This window comes from Halictus rubicundus, chromosome 16 (assembly GCF_050948215.1).
Source record: "Halictus rubicundus isolate RS-2024b chromosome 16, iyHalRubi1_principal, whole genome shotgun sequence".
In the NCBI taxonomy this organism is placed as follows: domain Eukaryota; kingdom Metazoa; phylum Arthropoda; class Insecta; order Hymenoptera; family Halictidae; genus Halictus; species Halictus rubicundus.
Window position 1 is genome coordinate 4666086 of NC_135164.1, and position 19054 is coordinate 4685139.

The 19054-nt window shown below is 43.5% G+C and overlaps 1 protein-coding gene across 1 annotated transcript in view; it reads left to right on the forward strand.

Annotated features, from left to right (window-relative positions):
- The window catches only part of Kair1d (Kainate-type ionotropic glutamate receptor subunit 1D), a 217535-nt gene extending 198512 nt beyond the window's left edge, over positions 1-19023 (forward strand). The window contains exons 10-17 of the mRNA XM_076801924.1: positions 360-651; positions 978-1116; positions 2465-2602; positions 7734-7932; positions 8662-8893; positions 10149-10264; positions 10638-10793; positions 18263-19023. Coding sequence (XP_076658039.1) covers positions 360-651; positions 978-1116; positions 2465-2602; positions 7734-7932; positions 8662-8893; positions 10149-10264; positions 10638-10793; positions 18263-18457 — 1467 coding nt within the window. The 3' untranslated portion in view covers positions 18458-19023. The remainder of the gene's footprint in view (positions 1-359; positions 652-977; positions 1117-2464; positions 2603-7733; positions 7933-8661; positions 8894-10148; positions 10265-10637; positions 10794-18262) is intronic.
- Positions 19024-19054: the final 31 nt, after the last annotated feature.

The window sequence follows — 19054 nt, forward strand, 5'->3', positions numbered from 1 at the left end:
ACGAACTTTCGTCCCAACCCAATACATGTATGCAAGTGCACAGTCAAAAAAGTTCCAAAAATCTATAAAAGCGTAAAATACGATTTTCTCCGAAAATTTTCTTCAACATTAACTAGCGATTTAACTCTTCTAACATCTCGGAAAGAATCTCAAGTAATTTGGAGCGTTTTAAAAAAGTTATTCCGTTTCAAAATAGTGTTGACCTCTCGAAACCGGCTACTCGTTGGTAATATGTGTCTCCGAGCACGGTCTCGAGAAAATATTAATATGTTCTATGCAAAGCGCGCCATTCTGTATAAACACAGACATAGAGAAGGCTGAGGGTATCCGACTTGTGACGTCAGCTCATTACCCTACAGAGCGCGCCGTACTGCATGAGGAAGGACTCGAGCGATACGCTCACCGGAAATGCACAGTACGAGGGCTACAGCGTCGACTTGATTTACGAGATATCGAGGATCCTCGGCTTCAATTACACATTCCGGTTGGTGCCGGACGGACGGTACGGGTCCTACAACAAGCAGACGAAAGAGTGGGACGGGATGATGAAAGAATTGCTCGATCAGAAGGCGGATCTGGCGATCGCCGATCTCACCATCACGTACGATCGGGAGCAGGCGGTCGACTTCACCATGCCGTTCATGAACCTGGGTGAGCGATCTGTTTAATCAGGGGGCACGCTTTGATCCGGCTTATTGGCCCCGAGGATTGATTTAATGATCGACCTCGGGCTTTCCCTGATTTCTCAAAATAGAAAAACCAGCCGTGCGAGAAATCCTGCGGCGTTCCGACCGTCTAGCGCTGGTTTCAGCGGGATGGAACTTGAATTTCTATCCAATAATTCCTTCCATCTTGCCACTCCTTTACGCGTATTTTCTGTTTCTGTGAAAAATATTATACAAATTATTTTATAATGTAAAAATATTATTAGTGGCTCAGGCTTTTGGTAGTGTTAATTTTTCGTTTGGCTCTTCCAGGTATCAGCATACTCTACCGTAAGCCTATAAAGCAACCGCCGAATCTGTTCTCGTTCCTGAGTCCCTTGAGCCTCGACGTTTGGATTTATATGGCAACTGCTTATCTGGGCGTCTCAGTGCTGCTCTTCATACTCGCCAGGCAAGTCAATCCACCTTTCCGAGCCTCGATAAAAGTATTATACATACAGCTCCGACTACACCACGTTGAACGAACGATCCGATAGGTGCAGGTCCCTGCGACGTAAAAATATCGTTCCGTCGTATTGAGAATTTAACAAGCTTCTTCCCGCGTGTTCGGCAGATTTTCCATCCACGATAGAAAATCAAAATTCCCCGTCGACGTTAACCGATGTTCAGCCACATTCTACACCTTTACAAATAAGATGATAATTTTTCAATACAGCCGCGTGACAAGTAAGTATCCTCGGTGGCTGGCGAATATGGTAGTGCTCACTTAAACTTTGCAAATTTTGGGACCCAGTTACGTTATGAGCTAGTCTTTCTGTTCCAGGGACTGTCGGGATTCTTCTGATTGAGATTCTTAGCACTAGGTTTGCGGAGCACTATAGAAATTATAGAAATTAGAATTATAGACAAGAAGGTGCTGCCCAAATTTTTAGGCATTTTCTTTTAATAAAATACACCCAGAGAAATAAATTTTATCCTTGGACTCTTAACACTAGGTTTACGGAGCACTAAAAGTGACTATTTTACATTACTTTATAAAAATAACACGAATGTATCTATCAAAGTTTGTAACCATTTTTTGAATAATATGTACCCAAAGAAATAAATTCGTTAAATAACTGCTCATGGATGCATTTTTACAATCTCAATATTCCCAATTTAAAAATGTTAGAATCCGTCATTTTGACGGGTCCCGTAAATCTAGTGTTAATAATTGTAAACTAAAAATATAAGCACCCATCATTTTGACGGGTCCCCGTAAACCTAGTGTTCATTTCGTTGTTTATTATGCATTGAGTCTACAGAACTCGTCCTATTTACCTCGTGTTTGGACTCGTTGTAATCAGAAAAATCAGAATAATCCTCTGGCACAATATTTGAAAATTTACATCTTCGAGGTGCGTCTGTCTCCATTCCTCTAGTAGTTTTATTCGCTCTTCTTGTCCGCGGTAGGTGAATAGCGGGGGGGGGGGGGGGCGGATCGTGTAAATTACAGCGTAGCAGATTTGGCAAGTTCAGGTGAGCGCTATTGTATTCGTCGAGCGGCGGCAGTTTTAATTTCACGATTGATCGTGACGCATCGCGACCACCGATCGCGGGGAAAAACCGTGTATAAAATCGACGGGAGAACGGACTAAACAGACAGGGGGACGGTGACTTGTCGCATTCCGTTCGACCTCTTTTTCTCGATGCCCGGACGCGGTTAATCTTCATACGTAAATGGCGATCGGCCGGCCCGGGGAAGACAGATGCGTCCAGGCCGAGGGGGATCAGACGTTGTCTAGAGTTGATCAGTTTAGATTCACCCCGTACGAGTGGTACAATCCTCATCCGTGCAACAAAAACCCGGACCATCTGGAGAACCGCTTCAAGCTGCTCAACTGCATGTGGTTCACCATCGGATCCTTAATGCGGCAGGGCTGTGACATTCTGCCCAAGTAAGCCGTTAGATTGGCATCACGATCGCTTGAACGTCTTCTACCTGTTTACTCTTTTCGTTTATTCTCGTCCACCTTTGTTTCGTTATCCTCGACGCCTACCTTACCCCCCCCCCACCCCCAACCCACCAGCCCTTTGTCCAGCTCGAGTATCGGTTGCGCGTTCCCTTACGACCCACGCGACACACGTTCCTCCGTACCGGGACGCATGTAATCGGGATTGCATCGACGATCGACGACCAATGTAACGATCCACTTTCGTAGCGATTTACTTGCCCCGAGTCCCGCAAACTCGCACCGCCCCAGACCCCCGGACTACGAACGAAGAATGGATGAATTATTCAGCGAAACGAATCCGCGCAAACCGACCCACCGGTGCTCCCGATCGGAGGGTTTAGTGATATTTGCCTTCGTTGTCAACTACAACGAACATCCACGTGAAATTTTTTATTAAACACTATACTAAATTGTTTATTTGGGCACTGATTTAAACGAGCCCCTATTTGTAATGTAATTTTAACTCAACGCGGGGAATCGATTTGGCAACCAAAAATTCTGAAATAATTCACTGTACTGTGTGCTACTCGGTAGAATGTTCATGAATTTTTTCGTAATTTTTTACTGAACAGAACAGAAGAAATAGAGCATAATTTATTAAACCGCGTTCAGCCTGTAACTACTCTTGTGGTAGGGGTAGCGACTTGAAACTCGTCACAGAGGGGTTTCTTTGGGAGCCCTGTCGATTGGTCTGACCAGAAATCGATTTGGTTTGGGGGCACTTTTGACAATCTTGTCTCAGGCTATGCCCTTTAGAACAAGTCTATTGTAGAGAGCAATAAAATTCAGTGGTTACCAATATGGGAAAGTAACTGTTTCAGCAAAACGTCACTGAATTCTCCGATCCGTGCCATTGTTCGCACCAGGCCGGGACCGGATTGTTTGGTACTGTTGTAGTCTCTCGTAGATGAAGGACGCTCGACACGAGAATTGAGAGTTCGCGAGAACAGGCGTCTTTTTAAGGAGAGGCGGCCCAGTCTGTCGAGTTAAGAAAAATAGCTCGTTGATCGCAGAAAGCGCAATTGTTGTTCGGAACGACGCAATGAAGCCGCGAAATTTGCACGATCCTCCTGAAAGCTGTTGTAACGTGGAGTTTTATTCTGGTTAACTAAAAGCAAAATCGAGTCCGCACAGTTATCTAAAATGAGAGGTTCTTAATTAAATGAGAGAATTTTTCCGGAGTCGTAGACTTTTTTCGTTTATGTACCGTAGACACTGCAAACAAGTCGGCACGGAGAGAACCGAAGTGATTCGGGGAAACAATCAAAAATTCAATTAAGGAAAGGGAAACTACGAATTAAACTTCCTTCCTTCTTGTGCAAACTTTCTTCTCCTCTTCGTCTCTCCCAAAGCATTTGCGGGGCGAAAGTGGCGGAGCAATTATGAGTTGCGTAAAAGTTTCTTGGTGATTGGACAAATTAATTCGCGAAGAAGGTATGGAGAATGGTGGAGGAATGAGTAACCACCGCCGATAAGTGACCGCCGCTTTGTCCCGGTATAATTTCTTTGTTGATTTTCTCTCGGGATGTTTTCAAAAGAGATTCGATGGAAATTTCTTCGGAAGAAAATGATATTTCGACGACGAGGTAGCAAATTATTTCTTTCAAGGCGGTCTCTCCTTAAGACGTCTATTATTTACAGATCTATCGATTAACAAGCGGACAGCGATTCTCAGAGTCGCAGCTACGATCAAAGACTTGAAAAAACACATGCGCGTGTAACGTACCTCTATCAACGGTACGTTTGCGTTTCAATTCTCCTTGCGGCAATATTATTCCATTTAAAGCTCGCTCGAGATTAAACAATACGTTCCTCTAACCATTGAAAAATCATGCTCTCCAATATCTGCGTTGATGCCAACAGTGGCTACAGTAAGTGAACCACGAAATAATTTCATAGTTTCATTTTGTAAATTGGGTTTAAAGACCGGTTCATTTAGATGCACCTGTAAGATTCGAAAATCGGTTTTTAAATTCAATTGAGTTCATTCGATTTCGAAGCAATGTAAAATGAATTGTCTATGCAATTAATAAAGTTAACATTTGTAGTTGAATTACACACGAACCCTTGCAAGGCGGACACCTGACGATTTCATAGCAGTCATCACAAGATTCAATCAAAATCTTACGCATTAATTCATATTAAATATACTCTAATTGAATCAAACATAAATAGCTGATGTTTTGACTGCTAGAGAGTTAGAATACAGGTGGAGTGATCGTCGAACTGGGTCAAAATGGACCCAAATCCCGCCGTCCAAGGGTTTGAAATAATCGTTCAGTGGTTATAATAATTACATGGTATGTAAGAACAATCGTAGAACTATTTTAAATAGGTCAGTTACATATGGGAATTATACTGTGCTATAGCAAAGTTCTGAAACAAAGGGCCGCAAAGGGTTGAACAGCGATTTTTCCGTGCCATTGAGCACGAAACGCAAGAATGCAAAGATGTCGGATCGATCGCTTCGAGTCTGTAATCCTTGAGTAACTACGCACGTTGCGACTCTGAGGTCTAATCCTCCCCGTTCTCCTTTCACGTGTCTGCAGGTTCAGCCCCTACGAGTGGGAGAATCCCCATCTGTGCAACGGACAGTCCGAGGTCCTCGAGAACGAGTTCACCCTGATGAACTCGCTCTGGTTCACCATAGGCTCGCTCATGCAGCAAGGCTCTGATATAGCGCCGAAGTAAGTCACCGAAGGAGCACACTAACTATTCTGGTACAATCCGTGGTCCGAGCCGGTGTATTCCGGTCGCGGGGGGTAAACGGGGGTGAACGCGTCGATCGTTGTGTTCCCGGGGCTCTCGAGCCTCGAACTCGAGAACTCGTGTCGAACTAGTTAACCGGTCCGCGGACGGGTTCACCTGGGGTGCACAATGGTGAATAGAAGTTTCGGAGGGTCCTCTCGACTCGCGGGAGGGTTCGCTCGGTCGGCAAGGAAGACGAGATTCGGGGTCGATAGGTGCTACTCTTCTGTAACGATAGCCTGGATATGCTATATCGTAGGCTTGCTGCAACCGATCACGTTCTACCGCGTGCCGAGACACGTCGGCCGGCCGTGCTTCTCTATCGCCTGTCGCCTAACCGCTCTGTCTCGTTGCCAGTCGCAACGGCGACGTTTAATGGAAGTTGTTGCTGCCGCTGTTCTACCGGGGGAACTCGTAACATAATGATACGGAGCCGAGGCAACAGGGGACGACAGCGCCGGAACGTTCGATAACTTCCGGCGACGGCGTCGCGTCGCTGAATTTTCACGGAGTCTCGCTTTAAATTGGAAACCGACGGAAACGGAAACATTCGTTACGTTCCGCCGTTTCGGGACCCACCTACCGGCCAATTCTCCGCGTGTTTGGATAAGAAGAAGATTCGGCCGAGTTCGAAATTATTTCACCCACTCTCGTGTTCTATTTCGTTCAGCACCATTAGCTCCTCGCACTCGAACGCTATCCGCGACGCGTCAGTCGAATTTATTACGCGAGAAACAATGTTCGGCGAGTTACGCGCCAACAGAATATTTTTATTAGATCGGCCGAAAAGTCTCGAGTGTTAAAAGCAACAAGAACGATCCATTCGATCACAGAAAAATCCGACATTAGCATGGATCATATTTTAGTTTTGATTTGACGAAGAATTACGGTTTCTCCAAATTTTTAATCAATCCCAATACTATTTTTGCTCGATGTACATTGGCTGGTTTCGAGGTTTTCCATTGATACATTTTCGTGCGATGCGAATGTACGACTCTTTTTGGAATAAAAAAACGTTCCGGCCGAAGCAGCGTAATTTTTTTCCACGAATCCGATGTAATTCAGTCGAATTTCGCTGGTTCATTTGCATGTTCCACAAGAGATGAAAAGATTACGCGATTTACATAGAGAACGTATGCTCGCGGAATCAAGACTTTATTTTTACGTGAGAAAAGGACAGGAGATTGAATACATTTATTTATCGCGTAGTCACCGTTCTATCGAGCAAATGTTAATCAATGTTAAGGAGTTGTTGCCACGAATGAGAAAACCCATGAGATGTTTCGAACCGTGCAAATCCACGAAACGTTGGCTGCGGAATCAAATTTGACGAATTCCTTGTTGGCGGGGAAGGTATTCGAATTATTTAAAGGAGGCAGCAGCAATTTCTCTGCGCGTTTAATCCGAGACACCTGACACTTTCACTACTCGTTAGACACAGGAGACTGTATTTAGATGCTTCTGTCTTCCGACACTCTACGCGAGGCAGCCCCTATTCCCCGAGTCGTTATCGTCGTTCCTTATTTAGTAGGATTAACGCTTAAGTTGGTGTCATGTGTGTTACATTAGACGGATAGCTCATAGAAGCGTAGACCGCGTGAGTTGCATGAGACGCGGTACGTGTAGAAGCTTGCAGTATTCCTGGGTATTAATTGACTAATTAAGTTTTGGGACTAATGCGGGCCGCGAGATTAAATTCCGCGGCAAACGAAAAAGCATCGTTCACCGAATATAATGCCGCATACTATGAGTTTAGACAATAAAGTATATAAAATTCATTTGGCTTTAACCCTTGATTGACACGATGTTAATATAATTCAAAAGTGATAGCAATTTAGTCTAAGGAATTTAAACAAAATTAGTATTTAATGGGCTACACCCCGTGGCAGTGGGGATAGTTCTGGGACAATTATGGACCAGATATTTCGGACAATTATCGAGTATACGATACCATCAAAGGTTCAAGTAAAAGGAGGAGAAGCATTTTCCAATTTCAGTTACGCACGAACGCAGTAGTCCCAGTCTGGATTAGGCAAACGGTACACTAAGCACATACCTTACTTCCTTTATGGCAAATTGAAAAAGTAGGTAGTGTTGAGCAGTCCGATACTTCGTGTTAGATTTAAATAGCATAAAATCTGCGAAGCTGACTAAACTTGTACATCTAATCACGAGACAATTTAGACGTCTGTTCATTTGATACAACTTGAGAATCTTGATACAGTCGATTGTATATTGAAGTAAATGCAGAAATTCGCCGGCGGAGAACATGCTCGGAATACTTTCGCGTCGAGGTTCCTCTGCACCGTTCAAATTCTCATCGCAGGGCCGTGTCAACTCGCATCGTGGCGGGGATGTGGTGGTTCTTCACTTTGATCATGATTTCTTCGTACACTGCCAACTTGGCCGCGTTCCTCACCGTCGAGAGGATGGATTCGCCGATCGAGAGCGCGGAGGATCTCGCAAAGCAGACGAAAATCAAATACGGCGCCCTCAAAGGAGGCAGTACCGCCGCCTTTTTCAGGGTAAGATCGCATGAATATCTTATGAACCCTATACAAATATCCGCGTAATCGCCTCATTGAACTCGGTTCGGTATTTTTGAGTCTGTATGGACACGTCGGCAGACGCGAACGGATAGATCGAGGGACGATTTACTTGGAGAGTAAACGCACCTTACTGTTATATCACGCGTCAGAGAAAGTTCCGTCGTTTTTTTCTTTCTTTCTTCTGAATTTAAAGTCATTTATACAATGCCTTTATTTTTATTTGGAATTTTTCTTTCCACGTTAAAAATATATTCGTTTCAGCACCATTCATTCCAAAGTAACAAACGGTATAAGACCCGTATTGCGAATATTAGAAGCCGCCATTTTGCCGTAAACCTAGATCTAGAAATGAACGATTTATTTTTTAAAAACTCGATCTTATTGTATTATAAAATATTCGTTTTAAGACCGTTGGGATTAATTGTGTTTCTTCTTATGGCGATTGGTTAATCTTCGAGGGTTAAGGTTGAAATTCGAAACGCGCTTAGCGTTCAGGGGGGGGGGGGGCAAAAATGAAATTGCAAATCGCGGGAACGGGAACGGGCGTTATCGATCGCCGCAAAGGCAAGTCGGCTGTGATTTCCATGGGACCGCAGACGAGCGGGCACCGTGTAATAGTCCTCCTTGAAGATTAACCAATTTCGGCCGACGTTTCATCGTTTAATGGCACGCGCAATCGACCATGAAATTCCTGGCGTGATCTAGGATTCCAATTTCTCGACGTACCAGCGTATGTGGTCCTTCATGGATTCGGCAAAGCCGGAGGTATTTACAAATAGCAACGTCGAGGGCGTGGATCGAGTGATCAAGGGTAAAGGCAGCTACGCATTCCTGATGGAATCCACTTCTATCGAATACGTAATCGAGAGGACCTGCGACCTCACTCAAGTCGGCGGTCTCCTGGACTCGAAAGGATATGGCATAGCCATGCCGCCGAGTAAGTGCTATGAAATACTCCAGCGTACGGGAATATACATTCTATATACGTGTACAGAGTGCCTCACAATATAGCACCATCCGAAACATGCTCTTTCTCGGCACAAACATGCCGAGGGGTCCATTCTCATTTTTCAAATTGAAGATTCACATTGGGATAACAATTTTTCGGAAGCTTCTTTTCAATTATTCAATGAATAAGTCAGTGACAGAAGAATGTCATGAGTATAAAAATGTATTAACACGTCGACTACCACGTCACATTACTTTTTAATAAAGGGGTGGGCACGGTAGGGCCCCTGCTGCCTGCTTCCCCCACCGACGTCTCTTTAGTACTTATACTCGAGTCATGAATATGTGTCGGATGGTTCTGTACTTTTGGAACACCCTGTACAGCCGACAGTAAAAACTTGTCACCTAGATGCACCGTTAGCCGATTATACCGAATAGCTTTCGAGCGATAGAGACGCGAGTTATTTCGGCCGATCGACATGTATATCCTTGATTTATAGTCCTTGATTTATAGGCAAACGCCGTCGAATCGTAAAGATAATTTTTCACGTTCGTTGTACGGATTTATAGGGAAATTAGGGGAGCACCGATCCCTGCAGGTTCCAACGGGAATTTTAACCGATTCGAAGCTTCGCGCGTTTCGCGGGAACCAGCTCCGCTGCTTAATATTCGGTGTCTCGTCGAAAAGCGAATCAGTGGCGTCCGTTGTAAAAATATTGTATTTGTAAACATTCGAAAGCGATACCACAGGTCACAGATTTTCTCGTTCTCCCTCGCCTGTGCACGGTTCCCTGTTTCGGCGACGAAGAAACTGTACCGTATAGAAACTGAAGGATACAATCTGTAAAAAATGAAAAATATATTCGCCAGGCGGGGACCGATTAGCTTGATTTTGAACAAATTTTCTGTTGAAGGTAGTTTTCACAGAACAGTATATTCGCCATATATTTGATATTGTGTGATCCGTTCGCGCAGTTAATTTATTACATACACAATTCTACCATTCGCAATATTTTTTCAAGTACTTCCCAAAATTTTCTTCCACAAGAATGATAGAAGTTAAAATATGATAATTCTGTAATGTTTTTGTGAGGACTGTTTTCGACGAAAATATCTGAAAAATCGTCGAGTGTCGCTTCAGTATGTTCGCTGGTTAGAAGTGACAGGTTTCGAAAGTTTCGAGGGCGATAAAAGCCGACTGGTAGGAGAGATAAGACTTTCTCAATGTGACCTTGGGACTTCAGATTCGCCGTACAGGACGGCCATAAGCGGGGCGATCCTGAAGCTTCAAGAAGAGGGGAAGTTGCACTTGCTGAAGACACGCTGGTGGAAGGAGAAACGCGGCGGAGGATCTTGCAGGGTAAGCATGTCAATTCCCTCATTGCAAATCCCCTACTCTCCTTGGGAAGCGTATACAGTGATCTCTCTATAAATGTCGCCAAAACCTAGACGATTAACGTCGCGGAACCACCCCCACTACCGCGGGGTATACCCTGTGAGGGGCCAGGAAACTCGAGAGACCTCGGACGCCGAGGAGTGTAAACATAACACTCTCCTGGACGATACATGGCGCTGACAAGACCCGTTTTGTTGACATATATCGAGAACTCACTGTATTTCGTTCCGGTGGTTCTCCGAATATCGGAGGGTTTCTTAAATTATATACAGGTGCCCCGTACTGATGATAAGGTGTATTTCAGACTTCACAATTCGAGTTGTTTGTCTGTCCTCAGGATGATACCTCGAAGAGCAGCTCGACGGCGAACGAGCTGGGCCTCGCGAACGTCGGCGGCGTGTTCGTGGTTCTGATGGGCGGGATGGGCATCGCATGCGTGATAGCGGTGTGCGAGTTCGTTTGGAAAAGCCGGAAGGTCGCCATTGAGGAACGGGTGAGTGAGGTCAGATAGCACGTCGAAGAGGGCGTGATCGCGCCAGAAGTAACGTCGTCCAACACGCATCTCGATCCAGACGCGATCTACCCCGACATACCGCGCGAATACATCAGTTGATGTTCGCGCGATGGTGGAGTTCCTCTTTAATGGTCACGGTGCAAGTACAGAACCACTCGGGTTTGATCGTTCTGCCGTCCGAACGACGGAATCACTCAGCCGAAACATTTGCAAATATCCCGTATCGAGCGAACATTCTGTACCCGTCATCATAATCGCTTGCGGCAAGGAATATCATTAAACGGTTCCCCTTCACTTCGTTGGTGCTATCTGTACAGAGCGTTCCATAAATAAGGGATCAAGGTTTGACATCTCATTGTTCTCACGTACACGTTTCTCTAGGTTCGCAATCGCTTTTTATGCGATTAAACTGCATTCAATGATTGAGCATTATCCAGTATGAACAGATTGCATGGCTATTGAGAAGATTGTATTTTCGGGCATTAGAGTTTTTGTAAATTCTGAAATCGTAGTACTGCCAATACATGATACTGCCATAGATAAGAGTACCTATACGATAATTGGCATGCTAAAATTCTAGAGGAAAGAGCTCAAACTTCGATTTCTTGTTTTTTAGACGCACTGTGTACAGTGATTCCTCTATATATGTCGCCAAGACCTCCATGATAAGTGTCGCGGAATTATCCCCACTACCGCGGGGTGTGTCCCATGAGGGGCCACGAAGCTCGAGAGGGCAAAACCCGTGTTGTTGACATATATCGAGAATTCATTGTATTTTACGTCATTTGCACCTATGGTGAATCCCTAAGTGGAAAATGTTGTAATTGTACAATTTCGTTTTTCTTAAATGCATTTTCGTAATATATTAATTATTATAAAATCGCTAATTATTAGTTTCAGTTTAAATATGCCCTTTCAACTTACATACCATTGTTCGCAATTCCTTCGTTTCAATCCTGCACGGATTCCGTTCGAGTCGAAGAAATTTAGGACACCGAGTGAATGCAAGGATACTGGAGCGTAACGCATCTTTGTTGCTCCGGAGAGTTTACGATAATTATTTACGTCTGTAGGCATTGTTTTAGTTCCGCTCCGCTCGTAATTCCCTCCTGTACTTTCTCTTCATTTCCACTCCGTCTTCATTCGTTCGTAAATAAATCGAAGAATACCTGCGCGCCATCACCGGTTATCATTATCTATAATATGGCAAGCTATATTAATAATAGTAATAATTACTATAGTAATTATTTTTAACCTTTCGTTACGTTTTCATTAACCATTCATTACGCATTCCATTAACCACTCATTTAGGATGTGGTAGATTCATTTCATCGAACTGCTAATCGACTCGGAATTTTGTTTTCCTTTTTCCACTTATACATATTTTCATTACAGCCTCCAGATCGTATCGAAGTGATTTGTATCGATTTGATATACCAAAATAAAAAACATTATACGTGGAATAGAAAAATACTGAGTAACTTTCGAACGAATTCAGATTATATTTTACAGTTTAATATACCTTATATTGATTAGTGTTTCAAGCACGTAATAAGGTAGTGTATCTCGTTGAAGTTACAAATTTTATAAGGGAAATTGAAAGTTTAATAAGATTTGTGTAATAAACTAGTGTTAAGGGGACACAGATGATCAAGTGTTTGCTCGGAAGAAAGATATCGGAAACGAAAGGATCATTGACGCTCAATTAATTTCGAGACGGTAGGGAATGGAAAAATCGATGGTGGGAAAGTTGGGAAGCGCGAAGCGAATCGTTCCGAGGCGAACATTCCTTCGCGGGAATGAAATTAAGACACAGTGATACGGCAGCGGGAAACTCGCATACGAAGGGGGATCGCGTGTCTACAATATGTATTCGAGCTACCGCTTGCGTACATTCAAGCGGTAAGCAAATAGGCAAGTATTTGAGAAGGGCTCGTCCACAAATACGGATATGCAGCTTTGCGACGGCGACCCCGCGCACTCGAGAGCAAACAATCCTACAAGCCAACAAACGTCGGTATCGCTGTTCCCCTTCGGACCGCGATACTTCAGACCACAACAGAGTGGCCACGATACTACCCCCGTTTCTGAAACTGTTAATCGTTCTTGCTTGACGTCGGGGGCGGAACGTAATTGTCGCATAACCCACAGCGTTCGCTGTGTTCCCGTCCGGAAACACGATGTTACAATTTTACATGACGCCACGGAGCGAAACTGGTGACATACTCTTCTTTTTATACAGCACAGTAGACCTTCGTATCACGTGATCAAAAAATTATTTGAACAAAGCTGTGCAAAAACGGTGCCAGACATTTAATCATTGGATCGTGAAAAATTATGTAAAAGTTCCAGAAAACACAGTTACACCGAAGAATTGTAACAAGATTTGTCTTGTGCTAAAATTATAGTTATTTTACTGGTTGACGATTAAATCCCTGGGACGTGGCATTAAACCAAACTATAATATTGACTTATACCGCTTTCCTATTAATCGGCTCATTTCCTGTCATAGTAAGTGTACAGTTTTGTAAAGCAATTCTTTATACATTTGTTGTCACGAGTAGAACACGATCAAACGCGAACTTATGCGAATACGACCGGGTGCTACATTTGGAAATTTATACGCAGTGATTCTACATGCAGAAACAAGTGAAAAGAAAAGAGTAACAATTTTTCGTTTGATGCCCCGTTCTCGAGAAAATCGATTTTGAGGAATCGGCTGGTGTGTCTGTGTCATGACCAACCGTTTCCACTTGCTGCAAATACCGGAGTCGCCAGACTAAAACTTGTCTCCCCACTCTACCATCCCCTTCTACTACGCTGTTTCACCACGCTTCCGGTCACGTGACGCGTTACGTCTTTGTCGAGCATGTGTCATAATGTCACGTGACTAATCCAGCACTGGTAGAGAGGGAGGGCGTAAACTTCTTCCCCTGAATTCGAGATGATTGGAAAACCTCGTACCCGATTTAAAAGTAAAGTAAAATCAGTGACATTTTAAAATGACATTTTTATCAATCAATTATATAGTTATCGCTATTTTCTACGATTCAAAAGCCGGAAAAACTGTGTGGTTTCACTTAGAGAAAGGTCTTGTTCTCTGTGAAAATCGGGCACGGCTTTTCTCAATCATCCGATATTGCTTTATTATTCTGTGCTCCCTTGACGAGTTCATCGAAAACGTTCTTCTCCACCGGAGTTGCAAAGATTTTGTTTGTGCCGGCGAACGGTATTAAACTTCGGAATCCGGGACAAAGACTTGCGATCTCAATCCTTATTGAAGAAAGAAAGCGTTACACGAAAGAAACTCGGTTGTCGTTTCTCAATTATCTTATTCCAGGCGAATCACTTTACATTGAGCTTATTACAATTTCCATTCTATCCGGTACACACCGTTAATTTCTCGACTCGTAAAGAGGAATATTAAAACGAGTTCCGTGGGGTTGCTGTGCTACTGCTGTTTCGCTAACTCCGGCCTCGGCCGGTGCTGCTTTGTCCTTTGACTCGAGAGGAATCGTACACCGTGTTTGTCATTTCCCCGGCTATAATTTCCTCCCCTTTTGTGCCCGCTAAGCTTGTTTGCTTCTTAGAAATTTCATTGGAAAATCATTGTTGCGACGCCACGCCGCGCCGGTTCTTTAAGTTTCCTTTCCATGCCGGTCGCGGCTTTTCCCGCGTGCGTCGCGCCGATTTGATTCGCCGATATTCACCTGGCCGCAATCTCAACCGAGCAATTTGCTGTTCTGTTTTAGAAGCAGAAATCCTCGGGGAAACCGATCTGCGAAGCTTTTACCGATCTACACTAGCGGGAACGGTATAACGATCCCGTTCGCAAAACGAACAAATAAACGAAACCAAAAAAAAAAAACAGAAACAAACAAAAAAACATCTCACAGATTTCCAAGCCCGAGAAAACCGTGTCTGACCCGATGGACCTAAGGAGGAACTCCACCATGAGTGATCGAGAACTGTGTGAAACACTGACAGACACGAAAAACGTGTAGAAAGTTGACAACAACAACAAAAGAAAAAGCAAAAAAAAAAAAACGAAACATATAATCAAAACGAAGGAGCAACGATCCTCGACCTTTCCAGTTTTTCTCTCGTCCTCGTCGAAAATCCCAGCAGACAATCTGGCGCGATGATCGATCAAAAGGCTCGTTGACGATTAAACGAAGTGACCGTAAGAGTCAGCGAAATAAACAATGTCTCTCTCGAGACAAAATCTGTTGATACATTTCCCTCGGATATAGTTCGCGCGCGTCGTAGCCAACTCAAAAATTGGAAAGGTCAACGCGTTTGCCATATTGCTCATATCAAAACTCTTAGATTAATTGACGACGACTTCGAGCCTCGCAGCGAGAAGCCAACAGTCTCCCGGGTGAATTTGTTAATGTAAAGAAACGAAAAATAAAGAAAACCGCGGCGTAATACACTCCTCGAGCTGCAGCGCCGCGGGCCGCGACTGAATTAAGTGCTGCAGATTAACGAAAAATATTTACAAACAATCACGATTTTATACCGAATAGATAATTAATGTATAGCGTGAGGTTGCTAACGTTTTATTGTATATGTACATATTGTGTAGTTTCGAGGGAGTGGCCAGCCATGCCACCACCGCGCGGAGTCCGTATGTTTCTGATAACAGAGAAATATGATAACGAGAAACGCGAACAAAACGGCTCAGATCGAACGTTGTCTGTCGTCGGAGAATTATAGGACCGCGCAAAGAAGCCCCACGGATTCTTTAGTGAGACACGAAAGAATATATATGATAGTCGGCACTGTATGTTTCGGCTCGTAAACTTGTATCATATAAATTACCGTAATGGCGGCGTCTCGGTTTCTTCCAACCCGCAATAATGTTTCCGTCTGGCTACCGAGCTTCGAAACTTAATTTTTATTTGATTTATAACTTCATAACTCATGTATGCCGTAAGGACGCCAATTAGTTTTCTTGCTTTCTGGACTCAATCAGGGAAGCAGTACTTGATTCTAATTACTATCTTCCACACGCTCGTAATAACCTCACTGTTTGTGTACGTCGCGTTTATTGTCATTGCATTTCTTACTTCATTCATTCTCATCTCGAACCAACTGCGGCGTTTCTCCTTTATTTCATTTCGACTGCAACTTTTCTTGCATTCTTTTGTGCCTGTCTACGTCTCTTCTTGCAGCTATTCCAGTTTCTACTGTCGATTTTGGACTCGATATTTTTCTTAATTATTTTTGTTATGGATAAAAATCTGCTAAATAAATTATTATTATTAGTAGACTGCGGATTATATACGCTTACGACGAAAATGAGTAGGTGAAACATGTCCACAATTAACTATAAAAGAAAAACGTGTACAGAAATCATTGATTTTAGCATCCAATACTGCTGTACTCCCTTAAGTAGAATATGATGATCTTTACACAGACGTGTCTATATGAGGAACGTATTAAATTTGAATTCTCTTGTACCTAATATTTTTATTAAAGTTACGATCGGTTAAACAACAGTCTTATATTTTCATTTAAGTTTCAGATTAACAGAATTCAGGAACATTAAAATCAATGAAGGAGTAAAATAATAATAAAGGAATAAATAATTTCGCATGAAAATCTGCAGTCTAATTATTACGAGTGTGACGAATTGATTTCTTAAAAATATATAAAATTTTCAGCAAAACGTTTTGTTTGAACTATTGAGTCTTGGAATTGACGTTGTTGTTCAGATATTTCTAATGAAAATGTAGAAATGGATAGGAACGGCTCGAAATGCTGCCAATACGATAATTAGAAACGGTCGGATTGCAAAACGTAGGGTTTAAGTGGATCACATACGATTCGGAAGGACACGCGCACGATGTGTGACAGTTTAGTATGACATTGTTAGTTGTGTCGCAATGTTTCTTGCCTCTCTTTCTCTCTCGCCACGGATACACAGGAGGTGAGCAACTTTTGTACTTCGTCTCTGCTACTTGTTGTGTCACAGCACCGGAACTAAATAAATCGTCAAGCATGAATTTTTAGACAGAGTTCTTTTTGTGTTGCCAGCCTGTTTCTGTTATTTTTCACTACCTTCGCCTTTCCTCTGCAACGATGAAAATAGAATTTTCGGAAAATAAAACGAACGTCACTGTTTATTTGTTCATATACTAAATCCGAACATTTCTGCTTCTGCAAAATTCTAGAATATTGTGCAGTGTGTAAAACAGTAAATACCAAACGAAGATATCAAACGAATAAACTCATAATACACTGTACCTTAAAAATATGTATCTAATTTTATTTAATTAACGATTTGAAGAATGCACGTCTTTTGATATTTAACACTATATTTACGGGACCCGTCAAAATGACGGATTCTAATATTTTTAATTCACGAAGTCTAGGTATATATTCTCTAGGTATATATTATTTAAAAAATGGCTACAGATTTTGATAGATATATTCATGTTATTTTTATAAGGAAATGTAAAATAGTCATTTTTAGTGCTCCGTAAACCTAGTGTTAAGGAATTGATTTTTTGAAACAAGATTTCCTCTATTTTCATCATTGACATTTTCAAAATTTCTTTTCTCTCGGTGAACACTTATGACAAAATTTTCATTTCACCTCAACTTGAATCTTTTGCTTGTTAATTAGTTCCAGCACACACTTGAATAAAACCAGCATGATGCAAGTTGTAACGCTTTCTACCTATGATTTCCACGCGTCACCAAATATTCCCGGAAAACGTTCTTGCAACAAGTGCACGTTCACACGGCAATGTTCTAGAATAGAGATGTCAGCTTCGTGCAATGACGCGTATTACCGGAACAAAAGAACTGGAAATTCCAGCGGAAAGACGCGATCAGGGCTGACGATATTCGGGCGATTCAACGGGAACTCGTGGGAACAGTCGTAGACAGTCTCTTTTTGTCAATTCTCGCAGTCCTCCAGGACATGGCAAACGTTTCCGCGCGAGATTGCGCGAGGGCGCGAGATTCTCGCGTTTCTACAGTCGTTCCGAGATCCAGCCAGCACATTTCGCTCTCGTAAAAAGTTATAACCTCGATAAACTTGATATCGCGATTTCGTCGAGCGAAGGGCGGCAAGGGGCGAGTGGCCAGGGAATATGCTGGCACGCGTCATCGCATTTGGCTGACTTATACTGGGTCAAAGAGGTATAGGCACTGAATTCCGTCAACTTTAAACACGCATAAAGTTTGACCCAGTGAATTCCTCGCCTTAAAACCTCGATTTTTGGCATTTTCTCGTCAAGATGTGCAGGATTGTACAGTCAGAAGTGAAAAATGTCTGGGTCGCCAAGGTGAAGTTTAACCACGGCAAGGGTTAGAATAATCGGAGAAGGGAAACCGTGCCGATACTTCGTTGACCCGGTGTAGCTGCGCAGGCAGGCCGCGGCCTGTGGGGCGCAGAGAGGCGTTTCCATCGGTGGTTTGGTCGCACTTTGCAGAAGTCCGTGTGCTCGGAGATGGCGAGCGAGCTGCGTTACGCCCTGGATTGCGGCAACGGCACGAAAAAGCCGGTGAAAAAGCCGCTGTGTCGTCGCGAGAGGGAGCAGTCCAATCTGTCGATCGTCTCCGAGGAGGGCAAGTACCCGGCGTGCAACAAGTACAGGCACTTCGTCGGGAAAGCGCCTCTAACCTGAGCCCGAAACGATCAAGACGGACGAGAGACCGACGCGACGGATAATCCGATCCCCGTTCCAACGGACTAAAAGACGCGATCGATCAGCGAAGAAAGCAACGAGCCGCGAATCCAGCCGCCACTGCTCCAGGACGAACCGGAGCAGCTCACCTCTCGACTTTATTGTATACCCCACCTTTTTTTATTTTTCTTTTCTTTTTTTTTTTTTTTTTTTTTGTTCCGACTGTTTTCGCCATCAATTTTTCGCGTCCACCGATCCGAACTCAGCTCTATACGTAGTTCCCTCCAGGGCTATACACTCCGCAGGATCTACACCGGTCGATCGTTAATCGAAGCTCGCCAGGAATTCATTGTACCGCGCGGGAGACAACGGCGCCGCTCGTGCGGAAGGATTAACGAGAAGGAGGAAACACGACCAGCCGTTATTTGTCTTTTGTCGAGCCGATGGAAACAGATGTCTTTAGTAAAAAATGGGACCGCTGCAAGGTTCACGGTATCGTGATGGATGCGGCTCGGTGATGATTATTTATTGAAGCCGGTGGAGAACTGTCTTGCCGGTTCACTTCGTCAAAATACGGATTAAAAACTAACACCGGGT